Source organism: Mesitornis unicolor, unplaced genomic scaffold (assembly GCF_000695765.1).
Source record: "Mesitornis unicolor isolate BGI_N332 unplaced genomic scaffold, ASM69576v1 scaffold14863, whole genome shotgun sequence".
Classification (NCBI taxonomy): domain Eukaryota; kingdom Metazoa; phylum Chordata; class Aves; order Mesitornithiformes; family Mesitornithidae; genus Mesitornis; species Mesitornis unicolor.
Window position 1 is genome coordinate 1 of NW_010172704.1, and position 26,907 is coordinate 26,907.

Here is a 26,907-nt window from a genome sequence, read left to right on the forward strand (position 1 = left end):
GGCCGCTCAGCCCCTGTCGAGGCTTTTACCGCAGCCTGAGCTCATCATGAAGGTAAAACACTCGCTTGTGCGCCTGGGAGGGGAACGAAGGGAGGGTTGCGTGAAGAAATGCTGTCCTATCCGTCAGTCCATCTGTCCCGATCCCGGTGTGAGGCTCGGTGCTGGTGCAGATCCAGACTGAGGGCTGCTTTGCCCCCATTGCTGTGTTTTGGGTGCCTTAGCTCGTTTGCTGACGGTGGGGCAGGCTTTGCTCTGCCTAGTTGTACTGGGGGAAACTGCAAGTTCGCTGAGCGGGGGTTGTTCTCCTTCAGAAACATTGTTTGTAGGAGAATAAGGACATGGCTGCCTGGGCTGAGCTTGCTTCATGGAGGAGCAGGGGACAGTCACCCTGCTTGAGAAAGTAACGTTGCAGGGGAAATGCTGGCGATACAACTGTGTTCACTTGAAGAGAGAGTAAATGATAGATTTACTTACTTTATGTTCGTTAAGTGGAGTTTTGTTGAATGAATGGTCTTGATATGATCAGGGAGGGAGCATGTAAGAGATTCTCTGCAGTGAAATGATTGCTGTAAGGTGCAGAAAGATTTTCAAACAGATTCTAATTTTTCTCTTAGTGCTGTGTAGTATTCACATACCTCATTGTCATTAATTTTTATTCTCTTAGGACTTTCTAAACTGTTTATTTTCAATATATTATGCAAGTTTCTAGGAAAAAAAATCATATTGGCGAAATAAAATGTTTTCTTCTGTGTGTGCCAAGTATTTGTGTACCTAAAAGTAGTTTTTAACAACTGGGATTGTTAGGTTTTTTTTTTAATTTTGCTGATGACACCTCACTCAAGCTGCTGTTTATATTACCATGACCCCCATGTAATTCAGCTCCCGGTCCTGCTGGGCTGCAGTAAATCTTATTTTAAAATACTGTAAATCTTACAAAAAATAATTGTTATAAACATGTATAAATAATCTCTTTTGTTTTTGTTAAAAAAGAGCTGTCTGTGTGTGGGGTCTTGTACTATCAGAGTTGTGTCTACTGTCTATGTAAAATGTGTACCTAGTACTATATTTATTGCTGAAAATGGTAAATGATACAGATTATTTTTATTTCTAGATTGATCTGAGTTGCTGAGCAGCAAACTTAAGTTTTTGTGTAACTGTTAAAAGGTTTAGCATGGTTTTTTTACTTTGGTGACTTAATGACAGTATCTTTTAAAAAAATCATGTTTTTATTGCACTCTCTATGATCTTTCTTTAACAAGTGCTGAGATCTGAAATACTTCTTTCTCAATAAAAGTAAACTGTGAATTTACAACAACAGGCTGTTGAAGTAGTATGATACAGAGCTTTGTGAATGTGGCTCATTGCCTGGTGGTGTTGCAGGGGATGGAAGCAAGAGAAATAGGAGGCAGTATAGGGATCTTTTTTCCCCAGAAGGAAAAACACCTATTTAAATGACAGCTAAATTTACATACATTTCTAATATTCTTTTCCCATGTAAACAAATCTTACCGTTACCATAGAGATTAGGTTCTGATACTGTGGTTATAGAGCTGTATAAATATGTAGATAGACGAGAGGATGAGGAGGTCTGATCACAAGTGGAATGTAAAGTGTTCTGTGAGATAGTGATAGACACCCACTTCAGGCTGATCTGAACATATAACATCTAACTTACTTTAAATGCTTAAATTTAAAGTAGCAAACACAGAAACCTGTTAATAGCGCCATATTAAAAAAAAAAAGCTTCCAGCTTACTTATTCTTTGATAAGGCTTGCATTTTAATTTTTTTTTTCAATTTGGATCAATTATACCGGGGTGTTTAAATGCTAAGTTTAAGTCTGCAGGTTTTGCAGTTTGTGTGGGAATAGCATTAAAATTATATATGCTTGAGATAATTCCTAGTACTTTATTTACTGTGCCCTGTAATGTTGTGACGTTAATCTGTAAGTCATTACATTGAAGATTTAATTATTACAGTGAAACTTTTAACAGAATTGTGTCTCAACAGAAATTTCTAAGGTTCAACAGTCTAACCAGGACTGGTTGGTTTTTTTTAAAGAGTGTAGGAGTAATACAGTGCATCAGTCTTTCTGCATGGCTTAAATTCGTAATTTATTTTCTGAGTGTACAAGGATACAAGTTAGTCCAGTAAGAGGAGAGTGCTTAAGAGAAATACTAGCTTTCTGTTGGTATCACCACAAGGTAACATTGACTATACTAGATCAAGATACTGTTTAAATATTACTATGTATTTGTGTGCCTTTATTATGTAAGTTATTGAAAGACTACACCTCAAGGACACTTTGGCATATAGAGGATTTAATGCTTTAAGGCCTAGTCTTACTTTGAGTTTGCTGACTGCAGACTTGCTGCTGACTGCATGATTGAGGCCTCTGTTTTGATTTATGCCTTGATCACTCTTTCAGGTGCAGAGGCTTGTGTATTCCAGTGCATAGAGCATTAGAGCTGGATGCTTTGTCGATATCTTTGTCTCTTTGGGTGAACTTGATCAACTCATTTAGTTTTACTGACTCATTTTTCTCATCTGTGTAGTATGGATAGAACGTTTATTATTCTGTGTAAAACACAGTGAGGTCTATTTAGGAGGAGCGCCAAGTTGCATTGATAGAAAGCAAGTCACTCATGCTCTTGCATTTCAGAACCCTCTGAGACAAGAGAGGTGCGCTGCCTGCTACAAGATTACCACCTCCAAATCTGCCAGTGTAATTGCTCTCCCTACAGTAACCCAACTTAATCCAAGTATATGAACCCCCTTGTATATACTAGTCACTTTAGCATATTAAGTAGTCCTCCTGTTGACTGCAAAGACCACTTGAAGGCAGTCTTGAAATATGTCTTAGAAGTAGTATTCCAGTCTTGACATAATTGTGCACGTTATTGTGGTGTTATACTAAATCAGGCTTTTTTCCTGTGTTGAATGACCTCTGATAGTAGTTAAAACAGTTGTATAGATATCGGCTAGGATGATTCATCTGTTATAGTGAAGCTTTTTTGTTTGTTTGTTTTAACTTCAGCACCTTCTGGATAAGGTTTTTTCACATTAAGTATGCTTCAGAAGTGTGTAGATTCTGTTTGATTATTTAAAAACTAATTGCATGCTATCAAATTACTACCTGCTAAGTAGGTAGCAATATATATAAAAACATTATTATGGTTTGTTTTTATTTTTTTCCTCAAAATCAGGAAATAATCTCAAGGAAAGCGATCTTTGCTTTTAAAGAAAGAAATAAACACAAGCTCAGTTTCACCAATGATTTGTACTAAGAAAAACTGTAAATGCTCCTGAGATTTTTAATATGTATCGTGGCATTTGCTTGATATTTAAATATGTGAATGAGGGTAATATACCCACTGTAGTTAAAAAGTTCACTGCTGACTGGAGATAAAATTAGTGGATGTCCCACAAGCTGGAGCAATACGCTATGAATTAAGTGATCTGAAATGATTGTTTAAATGTCTTGATGCTATTTGCATGTTAATGTTTTTCAGTCTGTAAAATATGGAATATTTAATGTTTGTAGGTACTTCTGTTTGGTAGCCCTAGATGTTCCTGAGTGCCTACTCAAAGCTGTCACAGTAGCAAATTAAGGAAGCCATGTGTACAGGTTTTTTTTTTTTTAATTAGTCCTGAATTTACATTTTGGGTTCATTAGTCCTTGTTAGTGACCTGTCCAGCTATCCACAGAGATCACTGGTGCACACTGATACCATAACTACTTTCCCTTAAAGCCAGTCAGCCTATTGCTGGTGTTCTCTGCCAGTACGGCAGGGGACAAAAGTGAAATATCCAGCAAACTTTTCAGTCACTAATTTCCAACTTTGAGCACAAGTCAGCTGAAAGTCCTATTGCTCTTATGCAGGCTGGAAACCAGTCATGGAATGTAGTGACCTTTCACTTTCTGATTAACTATTTGAATTACAGCAGAAATGAAGATTTATAAAGGAAGAGTACCATTAGAGTAGTTTATGTGCTTGAGGTAGGAGAACAGGTAAGTTTTAAGAGGTAGTTTTCTCCTGCAATTTGCTTTTTGCATTTTAAAAAAAATGTTTTTCTTAAATTCTGTCCTGATGTTCCAGTCTGAACAAGTGATCAGAGGCAGTTACTGACTTCCTCATGCTTGCATAATTATGTAGAAAGGAAAGCAAACATCACTTGCACCGAGCAATTACAAGTCCTGTTGGAATAATCTATGTAATTTTGAAACTGGTTATTTGCACTTTTGAAATGCCAATCTTAGTATATTTTAGAGTGGCTAAACAACATGGAAGTCTTGAACTCAAATCCACATGTTTAGTATGTGACTGTTCAGTAGTTGAGTGTGTTGATAAGGACTCAAAGTTAATTAGACCACCTAGTGGAACAAAGGCTGCGTTAAACTGAGAAGACTAAAGTTGTAATAAACTACGGGCATTAGAAAAGTTATGTTGCCTGTATTTATTATCTTTAAAGTTGGTGAAGGAGTTTTGAATCAATACTCTTACAGCAGCATAACTGTTGTAACAGGATACTGTCTAAGAAAAATGTTTGTAGACCTAATGAATATGCATATCTTCACTAGAACATTTTGAGATGGTTATTCAGTTCACTTTGTAATCTGAAGCAAGTATGGTAGGTACTGCAGGTCATGCAGAAGCATGCTGTGATGCACATTCCGTGCCTGTTTCCAAAGAAGCTCTGCATTATAGTTGAAAAGTCTTTCAAAACAAAATGCAATGCTTTCACGGCATTAAGCTTTACAATCACTGTCGAATACTTAATCTGAATGCTTTGCTGGTCATGAGAAAGGTGGGAATGATACTGTTGTCAGAAATTGGTTTCAAATGTTTAAATCCTACAGACAGATACTTTCTCATTAGAAATATATGCTTTTATAATAGCCTGAAGATTAAAATAAAGGCAGTTTGAGATTTCCTCATTTGCAAACATATTTACAGAAAAACCTAGAGCTTAAATTCACTTGGCACCCTAATGCGATACAGAGCTATCCAAATGCTAGATTATTTAATGCAATAGTAGGTTCTCTGCAGTTCTACTTACTATAATAGACACTTGAGCTGATTTTACAGAAACGTACAAATCTGAATAAATGTGGATCTTGAACTGCTTTTGCCTTAAATATGATTCAGGTCACACTTGAGAAATCTTGGTAAGTCAGGGCTTGTATGGCTGCTTGGTTTTTAATTGAAATACTTCAGTCACAAATACTTTTTTCTGCTTTTCCTATTTAGCACTTCCAGAGTTGTTCTGGAAGTTACTGCGCTTACTACCACTCATTGGGTATTTACTTGTGTATGCATGGAATGGATTTTTAAAGACTTCTAGAAGATTTCAAAAGGCCTCCAGGGAACTAAGGGCGATTGTTTAGCCCTATACATAAACTAAATGTTAGTGATTTAATAAGTGTTTTAATAATTATTTTAAAAGATTTGGATGGCAAGTCATAAATCTGGGTGGTTGGTCAGGTTTTTTGTTCCCTTTTTTGTTACCATGGGGTGGCCAGATGAGAGGATATTTCAAGGAATTCAAGTATGGAAAAGACAGCAAGCCACTTTAATACTCTGTACTTGACAAAACATCTGTTTTCTTTTTGAGGATTAGTTTGAACCAGGGAAGAAATTCAATAAAGCACTATTGTTGGGGTTGTTTGGTTTTTGGTTTTTCTTTTATTTTGTTGGTTGTTTTTGGTTTTTTTTGCTTGGAAGGAAGCATATAAAGAAATCATGACCTGTTTAGCAAGAAGTGTTTATGAGCTGGCTCGGGAAAGGCAGCTGTGTGACTGTCAGAGCAGGGCGGTGGAGGGTGTTGCTGAGTTACCTGTAGAAAACTAGGACTGAGGTGACCTGCCCGCGTTACGTGCGACCACTGTGTGATGGTGACTTCCTGAGTGAGTGTATATTAATTGGATGTGGAGTACTATTTTGGGGTTTCCTGAACCTGTGGGGGAACACTCTGAAGATGATTTTTCTTATGAACTAAGCAGAAACATTGTAGTACCTAACTACAAGAAGGCATTTTCCTTACTGTGAGCAAAAGCAGTAGTCGTCTTCAGTTAATCTGGAGTTCCTTGCTTCTGTTGCGGTTCTCTTTGAGCCTGTTTGTGCTCTCGAGTGAGGAAGGTAGTCAGTATGCCAAAGAAAAGACCTTTAAGCATCCAGAACTCCCAAATTATGTAGTCTTTGCTGATGACTTCAGCTGACTGCCTTAAGGAGTACACTGTTTAAAGACAGCATTCATCAGTTGTCATTTAAGCTAATTGTTGCACAGCAGATCACCCAGGTTGGACTAACTGTTGAATAATACTGTTATTGGACAGAAGAGTGAATTCGCTGTTTTTCTCGTTGTTTAATCTATTGGTTTGTGCCCTAACAACCTACAGCAAAGGATTTGGTTTCATAAGTAGTTTGTCTAAGCAAGCTTGTATTGTCGTGGAAGAATGCAGTCTTGTCTCTTTCTGCCACTCCTGGCTGTTTATTCTTCTTGTCTTTTGTGCCAGCAGTCCGTTTGTGTGGTCCCAGGGTGGACTGAAACTGAAATTAACTCAAAAACAATCAAATACATATACTCTACAGTTGCAGCCAGTCACCTGCCTGGCTGATCCCTACCATTGGGATGGAGGATGGAAGGAGAGGAAAGCGGAAGTGCACTGAGACCGATTTGGGTTGGTTTAAACTCCTTGCAAACACACCACATTCCCCATCCCTCTGCCAAGTTAGCAGTCACTAGGCTAAACATTTTGTAAACTGTCTACACCTGCAATTGCCATAGACGTTTTTCTAGGGTTGCTTGCTAGCTAGAACAGAGTACTTTTCTATAGGCTTGAACTTCATGTTATCTAGAAGGTGTTGAGTGAAAAGATTAAATGGAATTTATGATGTGCCTTGAAGGTGACAAATAAAATTTAGTTTTGGATATGGTAAACATCGATTTCAAGTTCAAAAGATGGAGAGGTTTTAAAAAAGAAACGGTATTAGACACAAAATAGTACGTATTTTAAGTATTTTTTAAGGAGGCAAACATAAGCTTTGCTTCCCTTACTCGCCCAAGTTCTTATTCAATACTTGGAAAGAATGTCGTTAATAATAATAATGCCTTTTTTCCCCCCCAAACTAGAGAATCAGTTTATATTACAATTTTCTGCAGAAAAGTATTTATAAATACTTGATTCCTATCCTGTAAAGGTTGCAATCTTCATGTAACTAATATTTCTATTAATGCATTCTGACAATAGGTATTTTTACCATTGAGTGTAAGAATTAAGCAGTTGTGCTACCTTTATTCCAAATCAGAACAGTTGGAAACAATAATTTGGAGAGAAATTACATCACACTTTCTTTGATAAGGAAATAAATGGAATAGAAATGAAGTTTTGTTGTTTGTTTGTTTGTTTTTGTGTGTTAACAAGGCCTATATATTTATGGACAGCTTAGTGGAGACCTGGTGACAGTCAGGAATTATGCCAGTTGGAGATGGTACAGTGAGGTGTACAACACTCTCTGCTTATTACCAGAAACTTAGTGCAAAAATCTGGATGACATTTGTTACCTTCTTTTCCAAGAACTGAGGTTTTTTTTGAGCTGTTGTTGGGAATGCTTTCCCTTTTCCTTCTAGGTTTTTATCGTTCGTTGTTAATACTGTCCTTCTAAGGGCAGGGAAATGGGATTTGACTTCAGCAAAATTCAGAACCAAGTGTATCTGATGCAAGATTTCAGCTGGTAATAAATAATGTAATAGGGAGTGGTTTTTTATATATTTGTCTTCTTAACATTCTCTTCTGATTTGAAAGAAGTGTTACAGTTTGTGGCAGGGCAGCCTGATCCACTGTGATGATTTTTTCCCTTCAGATTTTCAGCTGTCCTCTCTCTAGCAGATTGCAAGTGCTAAATCTCTTACTTGTACATTTACAATAGTCCACTTCATGTTTTCTTTGAAATAAATGCAGGATACACTCTTCTAAGATCACAAAGAATGCTTTAAATTAATCTACAATGGTGGAAGATAGTCTTTCCAGTATCTTGTATCAGTGTATAAGTGAGAGAGTGTTAGCTTTGTTAATGCTATAACACTTAGGTTAATGTAACTTCTTTTCCTAGGAGAAATAGTAAGGGGTTGAGACATTTTGGAAATGAGTACTTGTTATACCAACATTTCAGAATACAAGAATTTTTAATGGAATATATGTTTTCAATTTTTAACTTCTTTTGCTGCACTATTTATTGGAAGATAGATGTTACTGTAATATTAAGTGAATGTTACCTGAAATTAAATCACTAAACTTAGAAATAAAATATATAATTCTTAATCTTTGTGCTTCCGTAAATATAAAAGCAGTTTTGAAAACATAGCAATAATTTCATATATTTCCACTTTAATTTCCTCTAGAAGGTTGTCATGCTAGATGTGCATCAAGGGAGATACTGAAGTACTTTAGCATAAGTAAGACTGCACTGTAGTTTAAACATCAGAGTATGATATGTACCTTGCTGCCTGGAACAGAGACAAAAATGGAGACAATAATTCAACCTTAAGTCATTCCAGTTTTGTGAATGCAGATTTATTCTGAGGTGCTCTGTCCCGGTTTGAGCTAAATAGAACTAATTATCTATTTAGTGATTTTACTTTTCAGTTAAGTCTCTTCTAAGGGGAGGATGAAGGGAGGACTTGATACTGGCTTTGTACATATTTGTATATATTTCATTATTTTCCTATTTACAGTATTATCCTGTAGTAGTAGTAGTAGTATTGTTTCATTAAACCTGTTAGTTTTTTTTTCTAACCTATGTGTCTCTCCCTTATTCTCTTTCTCTTCCCCTTCTGAGGAGGGGAGAGGGGTTAACAGAGAGCATCTGTTCAGCATTCAGTGGCCAGCCCAGCCCTAAACCACGACATGCTCTTCCAGAACTTTATAATGACAGTCCACATACATTTACCCATAGAGCTTCATTTGGGTAACTGCACAGCGTTTTTGTCCTTTTTTTTTTTTGGTGGAAATTTCTTGCTTGTTTTCCTCCAGTGTTGGACAATGTAAAAGATGTTAAAGCTTGGATTCATTCCTTCACTTACACGTTACCAGTGCAGCTTTTACATGTCTAAAAAATAGTTGTACAAAAAAAAAGTAGTACAAAAGATGATGTCACCTGGTGATGGACAGTATTGGATACATGGTCTGGAACCTGCAAAGAGTCACACTTCAACTATATTGCACTATTTTTGATCCATTTTGGAATTGGGCTGCTGGGGCTGCTGTTTTAACTGTTCTCTGGAATAATTTAACATTGTTCCAGAAAGTATTTGTATGTGTATTAGATGTCTGCCTACAGTAATGCAGTTTTTCTTTGTTGGTAATTCTTTGGCTGTTGAACTAATACTCTGATTTCAGTGTACTTTGCCTGGTGGTAGCCACAATGTTTGGGTTGATAGGTTAAACATGTTTTACTGTATCAAAATAACTCTTCTGTTTCATACATTGATGTTTCTCTGATAATACAGAGTATGTATTTATACTTAGTAGTGTAGGGTGATTCAAGTTTTTAGAGGCAAGTAAAGTGAATGAGTTGCTTTTCTTACATTCTATATAGTAAGAAAAATTTTCTTTTGATGACAGCATAATAATAGTATATCAAGGATAGAGAGATAGGTGTATGTCCCCCTACAACAGACTGTTTTCACAATAATGTACATTGCATGGTAGTATCTAGACAGCATCTCAAGTGGTAGCAGGTCAGCTTTAAACGAGTGCAACGTTTTTATTTGTATCTCTTCAGTAGTACAGATTTCAGTTCAGTGAAATCATACTTCCTCTATTTTGCATTAAAAAAGACAACAAGACTACCTGTTTCTGGCTGAAATAACTTGTGCAACAGCAAGCACTTAATTGAACATTTGAAATGGTGTAATAAAATCTTAATTGTAGTCTGACAATAAATATCAAACATGGCATCTACTTTGTGGAGTGAAAATCATTCGTGATACTTAAGCTGGCCTGATCAAGTTTCTCTCATTGTGTATATTGTATTTACTTAGGTGGAATTTTGAGGAAGCAAATAATTTTTTATGATCCTCATAGAAACATATATATATATAATGCCAGGCATACCCAGATACGGTTTCAAAACTTTGCTGTCTTATTGCTGTAGCTGGACTTGGAAAGAGAAAAATACACTGCAATACTTGAATGCCATCTGCAAATGGGACTACCCTGTGTTTACACAAAAACTCCTTAGCCTTAAAGGAATTGCAACATCTCTACTTTTGTCTGGCAGTTTCTCTTAATACAGCTTTTGTGCCCACTGAAACAACTTTCCAGCCAAGTACACAAATATGTGGGCTCACAGCAATTGCTTAGAAGGGCCAGTGTGAACTGCTTAGCTGGGTATTCTTCTTCTAGCCATGGTGATATGCAGTATTTTTGTGAAAACAAATATTACAGTGGGCTGATTAGTTATGGAGTAGTATTGGAAGATTAGTTTTATTCTTTAAGCTGTGTATTTGAGAATTTCTCTTCAATTACCTTCTTTGGCTTAGGAAAAAACAATCATAGAAATACAATTAATTAGGTTTTCATTGACATAAGTCGTTGCTACTGTAACTTGCTGATTTGATAGAGACACTGATATTTTATTGATAGACATTGTGAGAATGCTGCGTTGTCTTGAGTACCGAAGATGTCTTGAGATGCCTCGTGTTGAACTGAGAACAGAATGAGGTTGGGGGGTTTTGAGGTTGGGGGGTGGTTAGTAGGTCGAGAGAGGTTCTCCTCCCCCTCTACTCTGCCCTGGTGAGACCGCATCTGGAATATTGTGTCCAGTTCTGGGCCCCTCAGTTCAAGAAGGACAGGGAACTGCTGGAGAGAGTCCAGCGCAGGGCTACAAAGATGATTAAGGGAGTGGAGCATCTCCCTTCTGAGGAGCGGCTGAGGGAGCTGGGTCTCTTTAGTTTGCAGAAGAGGAGACTGAGGGGAGACCTCATTCATGTTTATAAATATTTAAAGGGTGAGTGTCACGAGGATGGAGCCAGGCTCTTCTCGGTGACAAACAATGATAGGACAAGGGGTAATGGGCACAAGCTGGAGCACAGGAGGTTCCACTTAAATTTGAGAAGAAACTTCTTCTCAGTGAGGGTGACAGAGCACTGGAACAGGCTGCCCAGAGAGGTTGTGGAGTCTCCTTCTCTGGAGACATTCAAAACCCGCCTGGACGCCTTCCTGTGCAACCTCATCTAGGTGTTCCTGCTCCGGCAGGGGGATTGGACTAGATGATCTTTTGAGGTCCCTTCCAATCCCTAACGTTCTGTGATTCTGTGATTCATGTGGAAAGTAACAGTAGAATTGTTGATATACAGAAGACTATCAAATAAAACTTGGATAGACTTTTCCTCTTTTGCTTTAGTAATCCTGAATGTTACTTTTTGAAAAGAGGCTAAAAAATGAAGGTTTTAGTATAAGAGGCTTAAAGACTTGTAAGAAAAAAACCCTGGGCTTTACAGAATAGCTTCAGCACACTTGAAAGCAGTGAACAGAGTCTTCTATCACCTATGCAACTTCAAACATTTTAGTCTCTTCTATAATATGTTGAAGAGTTTTGTGGAATCAGAGCAAGGATCTTTCCTTAAATAGCCACTCCCTGGAAACGCTGCCATTAGTCACAGGCTAAGCCAGCTGAAGATGTTTTGGAAACAGGTGCAGCAATGAGTAGCCAAAGAAACTGAAGCATTCTGTGTAGTGACATTGGATAAAAGCTATGAAACAAGTAGTTTAGGTCCTTTAATTCCTTAACTTTTGAAAGGTAACCTAGTTGAATACTAGCTGTTTGTATGTTGTTCTTACTCCCTATAGTACTACAGTGGCACTTGAATTTTGTGTGTAGCGCACATCTAAGATATGTTAGAACTATTTATAATTATGCAGCACTTAACAAATCTCTTAAACTTGTCTTCAACTGGTTATTTCTCTTTTCTTAATATCTGTGTTTCTTTTAATGTTTGCATTCTTGGTTTGCTGTAGATACTTTCTGAGGAAAAATTCTTGAAAGGGTTTTCAAATAGTAGAACTTAGTTGAACAACATCTCTGCATCTCTGCTTTGGATAACTGCCATATTGATTTATTTTTTTTTTTTCCCCAAAAACCTCCTTTCACAAACCTTGCATGCTGAACTCTTGCATTTAGGTAGAGAAGAACTCTGGAAGACGAATGCTGTTGTGGAGAGGGATAAAAAAAGAGAAATAATTTATTTTCTTGTAATATCCTTGCTACTGACCACGCAGGAATATTTGGTCAGTAGTCTCAGAAAATGTGTTGAGATGGGAGAGGAGCTTCTATGTGTGTTTATACTTGTTACATTTCTACAAGTTATGAATTATGTTCCTACAAGTTGGGAACCTTGTAAAACTACCTTTCAGAAGAGTATTCTTAAAGGAATACTGTAGTTTTTATGAGGAAAACCTGCAAAACTCCAAAATTATGGAATTCAGATTTCAGTCATAACTTTTTTTTTTACCCATATAAAATTGTGCTGAGTTATGTATGCCTTCCTTCAGAAGACATAGTCCTGGCATTTATTTCTGTTAGTCTGGGGAAAAGTGGGATATGCAGGTAGTTGTATGGCTTTTCACAACTTGGGGGTGGAGGGAAGAGTTACGATTTATTTCAACAGTTTGAAGAACTGTCTGTCTGAAAGAAATGTGCAGTGTAAAAAACAATTGTCTGTATATTTCTGGCAGAAGATGACATTAGTGAAAAGAAAGTTTATTCAGTAGAATATTCTGCCACAGTAAGGCTCTTTAAATTTAATATCGCCATAGTAGCTCAGATAGGTATGGGTTACCTTGTGCAACAGTTTGAGAAAGAAGCATTGTGATTTCTGTTGAGATAACTTCAGGTTTACTTACTTGCTGCATCTCTTGGGATGTTTACAGTGCAGTGTTGTGCAGAGATACCTGTGCCAATGTGGAAGTAGTTTGCTTGTCAGAGTACAAAGCTCAGCATGAGCTGTAATTTACCACAGTTTTTTCAAGTAAATTACTTGCTGTACTGATTTCTGTGCTGCACTAGATATGTAGTGTCCAGTTTAGTTAAAGCATCTATATTCTGCAAGGTGCATCATACGTCAATAATGGTCCAGTAGGTGCTGGTAAGAAAACACCAGTAGATTTAACAGAAAATAATGTTCTTTCTTTTCTTTTCCAGGCTCAGATAATTGGTTATGTGGGTTATATAGCCACAGTCTTAACTGATATACTGTCTGTTATTCTTGACTGGGAGCTTTCTCTAGTATTAACCAACCATGTTATAGTAGTGGCAGACTAAACTTAATTGGATGCTTCTGCATAGTGCAAGTATGTGTATAGACGAGCTGGTGCTTCACTTCTCTTGAACCTTGCTTGTGTCTGACTCCAAAAGCTGTCTTCTGAGTGTCTAGTACAGTGGGTTTCAACCAGCCATCTGTAGGTGCTGTGGGTTCTGTAGCCTGCTTCTAAGGAGACCTGAAGATATCATTAAGACAAGCAAACTTGTTGTTGGTAGGTCTGTTGATTATTCATTCTGTTGATAATAATATATCTCCACTGGAGTTTTGCAGGAAAATCAGTACACTGGAAAGTTTGAAAAGAAACTTTCTCTAATGCAAATATCCTTTTGGAGGAAGCTGAAGAATTATTTGACTGTTTTGAAAGATGAAATATGCGTATATATGTATTTGTATTGTGGTAGGACTTACAGGCAGTTTAAGGATGATAAGACTGTACTCCAGACACCATAAAAAGTCTCTCTACTGGACTAAACATAAGGTACTACTGATGTTTTGCATGTGTATAGTTACTGTATGCTATTTGTATCTTGCCTAATGTGACGTTAAATAATTGTTTATTAGGATCTTCAGAGGATGGTTGGAGAGAAAAATCAATATCTGCTGAGTGTAAAGGGGAAAAGACATAGGAAAGGGTAATCTGGAGGACACTGAAAAATATATCTAGAATGTATCATGCAAAATACATTGCAAAGAAGCCAGTATAGATACACTTCTAAAGCATAATACTTTTAATTTCTACTTTCCATAATTTATGCTGCAAAAGTAATAGTACTCAGGGTGACAGTTATTAGATACACCACCGCCCCTCCCACAACACATATGTATATATTTTCATATCTAGAAATTACCTACAGTTCTTTAAAAGATTCAGTTTGTTGGCTATCCTGCCATTGAATTTCATCCCAGTTTTTTATTCTGTTACATTAGCTGTTTCAAATGCATAATTGTGGCATAGGGAATTCCAGGAAAGCAAAATACAAGGGCTAACTATTTTTAAGCCAAAATATTGCGCTCTTAGAGTATTAGTTGTTTTATCCAAATGAGACGTGTTTTGTTAGCTCTTGTGTAATGTTTTCCCCTAGAGACTAAAGAATAGCAGGTTACTGACCAGGAATAAAAGGCTAGTTTAGATCAGGAGTGAAGATCTGCCAAAATGTTTCAAATAAGGATTTGGTTCCACTAAAACCTAAACAACCAAGGGATTAGTGTATATCTGGTTGAATTCAAAGACCATCCAAAACCAAAAACAAATGAAAAATGTTTGAGTTTGGCTGGTTTTTAAAATAAGAATCTTAAAAGTTATTGCTGGCACTGAGCTAGAAAGGGAGACAGTTAGTCTGTATGTGCTAAATCTGCTGAAGCCGGCGGAGAAATGTGAGGACAGTTCTGCAGAGCAAGTGACTGGACAGCAAAGGAGAGCCTGGTTTTGCTGTTCTGAAGTGCATCTTCAGGTTCTGTTACTTGTGTTTGGATCTGTGTGAATCAGAGCCTTACACTTTATCTGAGATGAAAACCACCTGTTTGGAAAAGCAGGAGAAAAGCCAAAGGCTTTTCTTTTGGTGGGGAGAACAGAACTTTTTTTTCTGTAGGCGAGATATCTGTGCTGTATGCTTCTGATTTAATACAGTCTGAAATGGGGACCTAGATGAGTGTGTCTCCACCAAGTCTGAATCTTGCTAAAGAAACTGGATGCGAGAGGTGTAACTGACTGAAATTATCTTTGTAGTGATATTTAGCCTTCCTCTAGTTGAACTGTGAATTTTTTAATAGCAATGTCAGGCTCTGTGCAGGAGGGGAGGAAGTCTGCATAGCTGTATTCCTGTAACTGTAGTGTGTCTTTGAGAGCCTGTGCTGTGTCAGATGGTGCTAATGGGCTCCCCAGGTTAAATCAACACAAGATCCATGAGACTATTGAAAGAATATTTCCTCATATTTTTGTCATTTAGGATGTAACCTGAAACTCAGGTTTTCTGGATCCAGTGCACTTCAGTGTCTGCCATTGGTGTTAAGGTTTATTCTTCCCTGTGCAAGGCAGTGCTGTGTTCTGAGGAACCCTGCTTGTCCAGCTGTATGGTTCTGGAGAATTTTCTAGTTCTACTGTAGATCTTTGCTCCTTGAAGGCCTTCCAAATACTGTCTCAGCACTGGATCATCATCTTGGTACAAGTTCTCTGTAATCCTGTCATCAAGTGTCACACTTTCTGGAATGTCAAACCAAACATACTGTTATTTTTGACAGGACTGACCCCACTTATAAATTGAATTAAGCCTAGTTTCTGTTTTGTGGGAAATTCTGAAACTTTTAAAATTCATCTTGAAATTAGTTTTCAGTTTTAAGATTGGACTTATTTTTGCAAAAACAGACTAATAAAACCACTATTTTGTTTGGTTCTGTAATACAGTGGTAATGGTGCTTTACTAGTTTCCCATAAAAATCATCACTTGGTCTATTCCTACAGAATACTCAGTTGAATCAATATTTTTTCATCTGAAAAAAATGTTTCACTGGAAAAGCTAATACCTGCTTTGTTTGCAAATAGTGTGCAGTGGATATAAAACTGAACATAAACTGTGTTTTGAGTGCTGTCCAAGTAGCACTTTGACTTTGAATACAAACTTGCATTTCACCTTGCATGTACTCCAGTACTGAAGTGCTTTCAGCCAGTTTAAAGCCACTTCAGGGATTTAGTGGAGATGTTGGACTGAAATCTGTTTGTTAGATGCCCAGATCTCTGACTTGCATTCAGGGATGAAACCCAGTTCAGAGAGTCATTTGAAGAAGAGACAGTAAGCTTGATTATCTAGTTACTAAAAAAAATATCAAGTGGTGTGGTAAACGTCATCTTTCTCATCCAGCTAGGGGCTTCATACATTTAATTTGTAGAATTTGGAAAAAAAGTTAGAAGTCTAGAGCGTGCAATTAAAACGTATATCTAGAGAATGCAGCTGCATACACACAGGAAATGGTGGGGAAGAGGAATATTTTCTAGTTTTTGAAATGTCTGTATTTTTGCAAGAACCTTACAAATTCTAACAATGATTATGGAATGCTACTTCATGTTGTAGTTTGAGGCAGACTGCCATTTTACCCATTGATTTCTCTTCTGCTATTTTGTAAACTCTGGTGTTTGATCTTAGAGTAAAATGATTCAGCTCACTAAAGTGGAAGAAAACTAATGTAGTAAAAATAACAGAAACAAATAGCTATTTGTTGAATTGGTGAGTTTAATCACTTTAACCTTTAATCAAAGGTGTACCAGAACTGATGCAAAAGGGAGGATGGACAGGGAGAGGCATCATTCATGTAGATTTGAGTTTGAGGGCCAAGGCCTTCCTGTTTTGAACTTGGGAGTTGTTAATTCAACTCGCAAAAGAAGGATGAAAGAACACACCGTCTCTGTAACTGTTGGTGGTAATCCTGTAGCTGCAGCCCCACTCATTCCTCCCCACCACAGTTTCAGAAACAAACAACTGTTGCCAGGAAGTAATGTCTGTCACCAACTTTGTTTAAACCCATTTTATTTGATTTTATTTTTGATGGCTACGTTTTTTGTTTTCTGCAGGTAGACAGAGATCTTATAATATTTATCCTAGCATTCCTAGCTTTATTCTTAAAGAACTGAATTGATTCAACCCTTTTTACTAGACTGGTTTTCCAACTCTGCATAATGATCAAAACTGCATCCTGATGATCACTGAAAATTACCAGGAAAAAACCAAGTAAATGAATGTGACTTGCATTCAGAACAGTTCTGTTGGATTAGATTTCTAACATAAAGAACTCATATACTTATTTTTATACCAGTTAGGTCCTAAAGCACTTAAGTTTTTAGAAGTTTCCTGTTGGTTCTGTAGCATTCAGGGCTGTTGTGATGCTATGCTTCTTGCTATTTTGTCAGCTTATAAAGCTCTACACAAGACAAATTAATATTTTGGTTCTTAGACAGGTAGTTGTGTATTTTGGGTTGTGACTGCAGCAGAAACTGTGTATATTAGTCATCTCTCATGTAAAATCAGATTCCCCATTTTTCTTCTCCCTTTCCCAATTTTAACTAAAGGGCCTATTCCATCTGTTCCTTTTAGCAGATAGAGCATTATGAATATTGCCATTTCAGAAATCTAATAAGCAACTGTATTAACTACAAGCTATGTTACCCTTTTTTTTTTTTGTCAGTACTAAGAAAAATGCATTATGAAATTCTAATCCATTATATTAGGATGCCTTTGAGGCTAAAAAAACCACAGCTGTAATAGCCGCAAGATTGCAGGGTTTCTGAGCAATGAATATGAGGACAGGGCAGCCAGCTTTGGCCTAGATAATTTCATGAGAGGAAGTGGGGACTGTCTACAACAGTTGAGTTTTTGAAACTTAAAGAAGTGAACAGATTGTTGCTGACCATAGTTGTGTACAGTGTATTTTTAAAATTAGTGTTATGATAAGTAAGTTGAGCTCTAACCAGAGATGAAACTGTGCATACTTCCTGTCTATCTGAGACATCGCACAAGTGCCTGGGGGTGGAGGAATGAGTTTTGACACACATCAGCACATATCAGAAGTGGTAATGCTGGGATTTCTTTTGCTGGAAAAGGATAGAGTGGCTTTCCTGACTACTTCGATTTGCTATTTATATATATGGGTATAATTTACGGAATCTTGAAAAAAAGAGTTATCATGAAGAACTCTTCAGAAGTTTTTCCTGTTCTGTAGCTCTCTTTACCACAATATTTTGTTTTAATTGTGGGAGTTCCTTGTTGATTCTGAATTTGAGTGTGAGTAGTCAGAACTACTACTTTAAACTTCACTTTATCATTCCTCTAATGGGTATTTAGTAAGACTGCTGATTTAAAGCCTCAAAGAGCTGGAGTATTTATTTCAGCTCTTATAATCTCTACAAGTAAATAGTTACACAGAATACTAACATCTTTTTGTTTAAAACGTAAAATCTCTGTTCATCCTGAAGCCATGAGAGTTTTTCAATGCCCTAAACTGGGTGATTAAAGAATCTTGCAATATTGCTTCTTTCCTATGCAATGAAAGAGCACTTTAGTCTGACACTACAGGCCAAAGCCAGTGAAGGACTGTAGCTAGCTAACCCAGGGGTGTTTGTGATACTTCTCAGTACAAGTAAGGCCACTGCAGAAGTCTCTTGTGTATTATGACCACGCAGGTGTGTGGCACTGGATGTTCTCTCTGCTGGGCAGAAACAGAATCAGCCGGCTAAGAGCGCTTTATGGAGTAGGATAGAATCTGTGGGATGGTTAGCACAGGACCTGCCTGCAAGTACATGTGACTCGTTCAGACATCCCCTTTCCTTCGAAGTGGTTCATGCCATGGATTTGCAGTAGTCCGGATCCTCTGGGGGAGTGAACTGAGTGCTTTATTCAATAAGCCAGGATTTCCAGGACATAGAATTGAGAACTCTTCGCTAGTTGCCTTTTAATCTAAGGTTTTAGCATCTGGGATTGAAGACATCCAACAGGCTAAGCTGGGGAGCCAGCAACAGTCAGCACACTTGCTAGAGTTTCATGGTATGGTATGTGCCACATTAACAGTTTGTTGCTATTGGAAATGGAACGTGCTGCCTGCTATTTCCTTCTCTGCTGAGGGGGTAGTTTTTAGGAAAAAATAGCCAAAAAAATAAGTGGAAAATTGTTGTGATTTAACCCCAGCTGGCAACTAAGTACCACACAGCTGCTAGCTCGCACCCTCCTGGTGGGATGGGGGAAAAAATCGAAAGAGTAAAATTTAGCAAACTTGAGGGCTGAGATAAAGACAGTTGAATAGGTAAAGCAAAAGCTGTGCACGCAAGCAAAGCAAAACAAGGAATTCATCACAGCTTTCCATTGGCAGGCAGGTGTTGAGCTGTCTCCAGGAAAGCAGGGCAGGGCTCCATCACCCTTAATGGTTACTTGGGAAGACAAGTGCTGTAACTCTGAATATCCCCCCTCCCCTTCTCCTCCCCTTCCCCAGCTTTATATGCTGAACGTGACATCATATGACATGAAATATACCTTTGGTCAGTTGGGATCGGCTGTCCCAGCTGTATCCCCTCCCAACTTCTTCTGCAACCCAGCCCACTCACTGGTGGTATGCTGTGAGAAGTAGAAAAGGCCTTGACTCTGTGTAAGCACTGCTCAGCAATAATGAAAACATTCCTGTATTATCAGCACTGTTTTCAGCTCAAATCCAAAACATAATCCCATACTAGCTATTATGAAGAAAATTAACTCTGTCCCAGCCAAAACCAGCACAAACACAAGGCAATGTCATAGTCATGCCAAGAACTACTCCCATTAGTTGCATCTCTTGAAAGCCGCAAAGCAAAAGCACAGGTCTCCATGCGCAGTATTGGTAAGACAAGAAATAACAGCAGCAAGGAATATTTAGATGAGACACTATGTAAGAGTCTGTAAGCACTGGAATATGTTGTGTGTAGGGAGTGTGGAATATTCACTCCTGAATTTGAGACTGGATATGACAGACATCTGTTATGAATACTGCAGCTAAAATGATCCTACCAAGAGGAATGGCCTTGATAACCTTTTATGTGTAATTAAGTTTTTGTTTGTTTTTCCCAGGAATCTCATCCATCCTAATTCAATCTTCGATGAAGTGGTTAGAATTAAGTTATTTCAGTCTCTCTGTAGGTATTTTCTAGACTCATTTTCATTCTTTCTGAATGTCTTCTCCCTGGGCAGCAGTATTACACTGAATGACTAGGCAGCAGTTGAGGGAGCATGGCAGAGTTAAAATCCCTTCAACTTTCTAAAATTGCTTGTGTTGCTGTATGGCGTTAACCACATTATATTGCTGTGCCTTTGGTAGACTCCTGTGTACAGTTGGCTGGCTGCTACAAACATGTTTTATCTCTAGAACCACAGGTGTACATTCTTAGTTCCTGAATGCTTGGATTTGTCCATAGCTTTGATTTGTAAGATCGGTTGTGCTTAATTCACTAAATTAGAATGGATTGATTCTTAATGACTAAGAAAAATGCCGTATTTTCACTTTGTTTTGTATTTGCATCTTTTTGTTTCATATTGGTTGACAGTTGCATGAGGCTTTGACATTACTTTTGGTATTGCCTCATCGTTCTTCTAGTTAGCAACAGTGGTAAAAACCAAATCCAAAGGCTACACATGATTTTTTATCTTAACATAGTAATGACATATTTTAATGTGTTATGCTACTATACTTATATTTTTAGTGTTATATTTTTAAAAGTTCTTTTTATTACATTACAGATCAGCTACAGTCATGATTTCATATGAATCTACAAAACAACATCTGAAATACTCAGAATTTCAGAATATATCAATACTCATTTACACATTATAAGGCTAAGAAAATCACAGCTGTAATTAATGAATTGACTTGGGTCAACATTTGAGAAATCTCATTCTGCTGGGCAGGGGTTGAATTAGTATGTTGTCCCTTCGGCTGTCCCTTTGTGTTCTAGGAATAAAAAGAAATCCTCCCCCCTTTTCCTTCCCAATAGTTAGCGTAGAAAGTGTTGTTATAAGTATGGAAATAAACCAAGGCAAGAATATTTTTTTTAAGCGTCAGTTTTTCAACTTGGTATGAATTTGCTTCTGAAGTTTTACACAACATAGAATAGTTTTAAAAATAGATTATAGTAAACAGAAGCTTAATATGCTGGAATATCAGTGAAAAAAACCCCAACATTCTTAGGTAACTTTCTGATTTTAATTTCTGTTCACTATTCCTGTTCTTGCTATCAGTTTTAGTATCTAAAAATTGTTACCTTTTCAGTTATATTCAGTTATCTAGAATAGATTTGCTATAGAATACAAACAGTTCCTTTCACATATCTATTTTTTTCCTGTTCTGTGTACTGTTTTACTGGATTTTTTTTTAGAACTAACTTACTAAGAAGAAAACAATCATTAAATTATCTTTGACTGGAACTAGAAATATTGCCAAAGAATTATCAAATTGTTATAAAAACACTGTGTTGTTATTTTTCTCTCGAGATTTCATTGTTGATTTTTCAGACTTCATATAGTCCCATATTAGTCATGTCATCATTTTGTTCAGGAACAGCCTGGACTGGTTTGTTTGATTAAGCTATCAAATAATCTTTGTTCCAATCCATTTGGAACACAAGCATATCATTATCATATCATTCTTTTCAGTCCTTTGAAACATCCCAAGTTTTTCATAGCGTAATCAGCATCTCCAGACAGAATTGTGGCACATTCTAAAAACTGAGACAAGTTATTGAGATCTGGTAATTTAAATAATGCTCATAAGCATTATCTAAAGCTTTGTGTTGAAAAAAGTTTGTCTAGAGAAAGGTTTAATCTTATTCTCAAGTGCAAAGAGGTATCAAGGATATCCTTTTTACTAAATCATTTTACTAAATCTAATAACAAACACATTATTGATGGCTCTCCTTTTTTTTAACTGAAAATCCTTCATACTTGAGTGCATTTTGGTTCTTGCACTAAACACACAAAACCTGAAAGAAGTCTTTCAGATATCTGGGACTAAAAGAGAAGTGTTCATTGAGAAGCTCCTTATTTCAAGTTAATTATTCTTTTTTTTTTTGCCTGCACATATGTAGAAACTTAAATGTTCAGACTTCACTTGAAACATACAATAAAAAGTCTGACCAAAATTAATGAAGTTACACCATTAGCAGTACTAAACTATAATTCTAAATAGTTTAAGTGCTTGGTTAAACTTTACGGAAAAATTGCAATCTGGTAGCTATGGCAATTACTGAGTTCAGAAAAGATTTTATATTCAGGGGGATAAACAGCAGGAGAACACATTCAAAATACCTTTCCTTCATGTGGTCTTTCAGCAAAACAGAACAAGAGGAGAGACCTATAGAAGGAATTGTAAAGAATTGGCATTATTTTTAGAGACTGAGAAGCAATTCTGGAGTGTTTGATTAAATAAAACATTTTATAGAGTGATATGCTATACTGATAGAATGAATACAGCTTTCCATTCTTAGATCTCGAAGTACTAGAGAAACATCAAATGCCTACTCGCCTTTGAGTAAGATATGCATGAGCCCCATTCTGCAGACTTGAAAGTTGGTACATGCCTGCTGGGCTGCATCGCTGTACAGGAAGTCTGTGACCAAATTAGGAACAGAATCAGAAGTCAGTGCATTTTATTCAGAGTGATAGGAAAAAAAAAATAATTAAATACTGTATTTTTTTAAAGCATAGCCACCTTTGCCACCTGGGGCAATCCCAAGCACAAATACAGCCTGGACAGAGAATGGATTGAGAACAGCCCTGAGGAAAAGAACTCGGGTCTGTTGGTTGATGAGAAGTGCCATGCCAACATGAGCTGGCAATGTGCACTTTCAGCCCAGAAGGCCAACTGCATCCTGGGCTGCATCAAAAGAAGTGTGGCCAGCAGGGCGAGGGAGGTGATTCTGCCCCCTCTGCTCTCGTGAGACCCCGCCTGGAGTACTGTGTCCAGTTCAGGGGGCCCCAGTATAAGAAGGACATGAAGCTGTTGGAGCGGGTCTAGAGGAGGGCCACGAAGATGATCAGAGGGCTGGAGCACCTCCCCTACGAGGACAGGCTGAGAGAGCTGGCGTTGCTCAGCCTGAAGAGGAGGCTCCGGGGGGACCTTATAGCAGCCTTCCAGCACCTGAGGGGGCCCTTCAAGAAAGCTGGGGAGGGACTTTTTACAAGGGCATGTGGTGACAGAACCAGGGGTAATGGTTTTAGGCTGGAAGAGAGTAGACTTAGACTAGGTATTAGGAAGAAATTCTTTACTGTGAGGGTGGTGAGACACTGGCACAGGTTGCCCAGGGAAGTTGTGGATGTCCCCTCCCTGGAAGTGTTCAAGGCCAGGTTGGCGAGGGCTTTGAGCAGACTGGTGTAGTAGGAGGTGTCCCTGCCCATGGCAGGAGGTTGGACTGGATGAGCTTTAAGGTCCCTTCCAACCCAAACCATTCTATGACCTTTCTGGATTTGCTGTTTTGAGTAAGATTAATTAATGAGGTGATTACAGCTTGAATGTTTGGAAATTACACTACTCAGTAAATTTTTGAATGTAGAATCAAGTTGTTTTTTTGACAATGATTAGGATAGACTGACTTTTAAATATTTTTCTTTGAAATCTTTCTCATTTTCTGAGTAGAGTTAAAATATTTTTATAATTCTGTGTCCATCAACAGCATAGCTCTAAAAGCAAAAATAAAAAATAAGTATTGGGATTACTAGTTCCATATATATTCAACTTCAGACTAAAAATAATGAAAATCCATTTTGCATTTAAAACAGATACTACTACTTTTCATTACTGAATTGAACCTTTTGTTTTGGGTCGTCTGGTCCTTCATGATCTTAGAACCTGTAAATCCTTTCCACATAGCTCATTTATATTCAGAGAAGGAACATCAACTTTTGCACCTTTTCAGGTCATTAAGAACTTTAAATAAACTAGGCATTCAACTGATCTGAGTAATTTGAAAGAAATGAAATATCCCCTTTGCACCTGTAGAGAACCCTAAAGGTGTCAGAAGTCGATTTAGTACTTCCAGACATTTGCCCAGTAGGTTCTGGTAGCTTCCAACTTTGGGGGAGGTGAGGGGAAGAGAGAGAGAAAGGGAAAAAAACTGTTTTGCGACAATTACACGCTGTGTAATGTTTGCTTGCAAGACTGGTGTTACTTGAAAGTTACTGTAGATTTTCAATTGAAAGTCAAAATAGGTTTCATTACTAGAAGGTTCTCCCCTTTTTCATTTAGAAATGTTCAGTTTGATCATTATGTTCCTACTGTAATTTTTATTCGTGTGCAAAATGTTGATATTAAACCATTTTCCTTCAGAAATTTCAAAATTATTAGTTTTGCCTTTCTCTGAAATGTGTAACAGTAACAAAAAAAAAAAAAATCAAGACAAAATCTGATTTTTTTCAGCCAGAAGAAAATTTGCCCAAAGCACACTCTTACTCTTGGGCTTTCATGTAATAGCCTTTTCATATGAAAAACACCACTGCCCTTGATTCTGTGTTGTGGTTTGCAAGTTAACAGGAAAATTCCTCCTGTTTACTGTTGCGATGTTCATGTTTCTGGGAGATGTACGATTGGACGATGGATTTACTTTTTTAACAGAGCTTTTTACCTTCTGGGCTTCAGTTTTTGTTTCAGATGTTGCATTGGTCTCTGAGGAGTTATGTGCCTCAGTAACATAAGGTTTGTAGAAAGGGTTTAGAAGTTTGTCGTATTTGTCACTCTGAAAATACATGAGGAATGTATTTGAAATCCACTGTACATCCATTATTATCTGCCAAATTGCGTACATTAGATGTGCTATAGTAATAGCTTTTTCCTGAAGATGTCTGCTATTACTGTACAGTTGAGTGTCCTAACCACAGCAGGTTGAGCTGTATGTAGGCAAAATTTTGCACTCTTAATGACTCAGTAATTTTGTTTATTAAGAGATTCATTCTAAGGTGTGTAGGCAAATCTCTGCTGTTGGGTGGAGCTTACTGCATTTTGAAAATATTTAAGTTAATAATCTTTAAGTTAAATATCTTAGTAATTGGGGAGAACGGTGGGGGGTTTTAATGGTTCCTTTGTGGGTTTTCACCTGTTTTCATGAAAACAGTTCTTCAGAACTTGTCTAGGAGATGTTGGATTTACCCTTGTTTTCAAAAAAATGATGCTATTTTTGAAAATGGTATCTTTTCAAGCCTTCACTGCCTCAAAAGTTTCTGAAACCCTGTTGAATGTTTTTGGGGTGGCTGCTAATTCTGCAGGATGGAATGGGAGTATAAATTACCGACTATGGGAAACTTCTGCTGTTCATTAGAAGGCTGAAGGATCTGGCTGGGTTTTGGGTTGAAGTAGTTGGGTATTATTGATGGTTTATCCCACTAATTTGTGGGACTGAGGATGACTGTAACTGGAATAGTCAAGTATGTACGTGATGGTTCAGCTTGCAAACTGAGTGTTTCTATCTTAAAATATAGATGATGTTGAAACCATGAGAAAACTGTTCCTTTGGAAAGATAATTTCAAATTACTGTAGAAAAAAAGATGGTGGGCTTTACGATGTTTCTTTCTTAAACTCACAAATTAATTTGGATGCCTGGTGGGGGTGTGGAAGGGTCTTGAATCTTTAATAAGCTTTTTCTGAAACTTGGTTATTGAAAATAAACAGATGTTAAATTTCTATCTAAAAACTAAAACCAGCCTTTTCAGTAGTTGTGGTATTAGTTTTGGTTTTGTTTTGTTCTGTGGTTTGTTTTTTTTCATTCTTGAAAATGTTTCACTAGTTTCTTGACTCTTGTAGAGCAGATAAATGCCAAATTTGGAATGTTTAATACCAGCTGAAATCCTGTCTTTTCAAACTTCGTATATTTGAGAGACAAAGGGAAAAGGTACAGACCCAGTTTTCTCTTTGCAAATTAATCTGAAAGCAGTCCTGCAGGCTTTCCTACTAAGCATGTCTGCTGTGTTTCTAGATTGAATGCTTAATCTTGTTTTCATGTGGTTTACTTGGAACATCCTGTGTGTAGTGCAGAGGAATATAGGTTAGAAGACAGAAATAATATATTCTCACACACACTATATTAGATATGCTTATAGGCAAAGCAGTTTTATCAGCTGCTGTACGGCATAACGTCTTTACAAAGGAATTTGAATATAGTAATGCAGCAGAGTTGAAAGAGGAGGTGTGAGGATGATTTCATCCCCCATAGATGGAAAATATCTAAATGTCTAGAAAAAAATGGAAAACCGACCTCTTCAACAGCCTTTAAAGGTATATGTAAAAGCATGATGCTACAATTTCAGATGGCAATGTTAAAATGTTTATTACAAAGTGCTCTGGAGGGGTCTGTGTGTTTCCTCCCTCACACTTAGAAGACCAGAACTATTAATACTGATGTAAGCGTCCAAATTCAGAAGATGTGCAGGTTTTATGATGTGGGCATCTCGCCATTTATCAGTCCTTCCAAGTATAATCAGCTCTAAAGCTGGAGCAGAACCCTTCCAACAGCCCGCTTTGCCTGCCAAAGAAAATTCAGCCACTGAATTGGTGGAAATTGCTGACTGGTCACCTAGAGACTGCTCCTTATTTAAGTGGTAAACCAGCTTTTCAGCTGTGGCAGCCTGTGCTGCATATAGAAAATCCTGGCCGTGCACAGCAGTTGTGAATTGAGATAGCAAAGAAACTATTCATCCTATTTCCATTAATAAAACAAAATTAAGGAGGAGGAGTAGTAGTATGGCGGTTGTCCATTAGTGTGGATTTCCTCATGGAAAGTGCAAAACTGCAGGAAGTCCTTTTCCTTTTATCCCTTCTTGCTCGCCCAAAAGAATGCAGAAATCATTACAGTTGGGGTTTGCCTGGTGATGGTACACAGCGTAGCGCGCATTTCGGCGCTGTTCCGGCGGAGCTGACCCCCAGGGGCAGAGGTGGGGCGGCGGGCCCCGCGGTCAGTACCGTTGGTCGTTACCGCCGCGGAGCCGCTCAGGTTTCCGCGGTGCAGGGCAGGCAGTGGTTCCGGGCAGACACCGGAGTCGGCATTGCCGCAGCTGGTGTACCCGGTGGCGGCGGGACACCGCTCCAGCAGCGGCC

At 37.7% G+C, this 26,907-nt stretch overlaps 1 protein-coding gene across 1 annotated transcript in view; it reads left to right on the top strand.

Moving 5' to 3' along the window:
• Positions 1 to 6: 6 nt before the first annotated feature.
• The window catches only part of LOC104537563 (AT-rich interactive domain-containing protein 4B-like), a gene marked incomplete at its 3' end in the record, with an annotated part of 61,472 nt that continues 34,571 nt past the window's right edge, over positions 7 to 26,907 (top strand). Inside the window, exon 1 of the mRNA XM_010180485.1 lies at positions 7 to 52. Coding sequence (XP_010178787.1) covers positions 47 to 52 — 6 coding nt within the window. The remainder of the gene's footprint in view (positions 53 to 26,907) is intronic.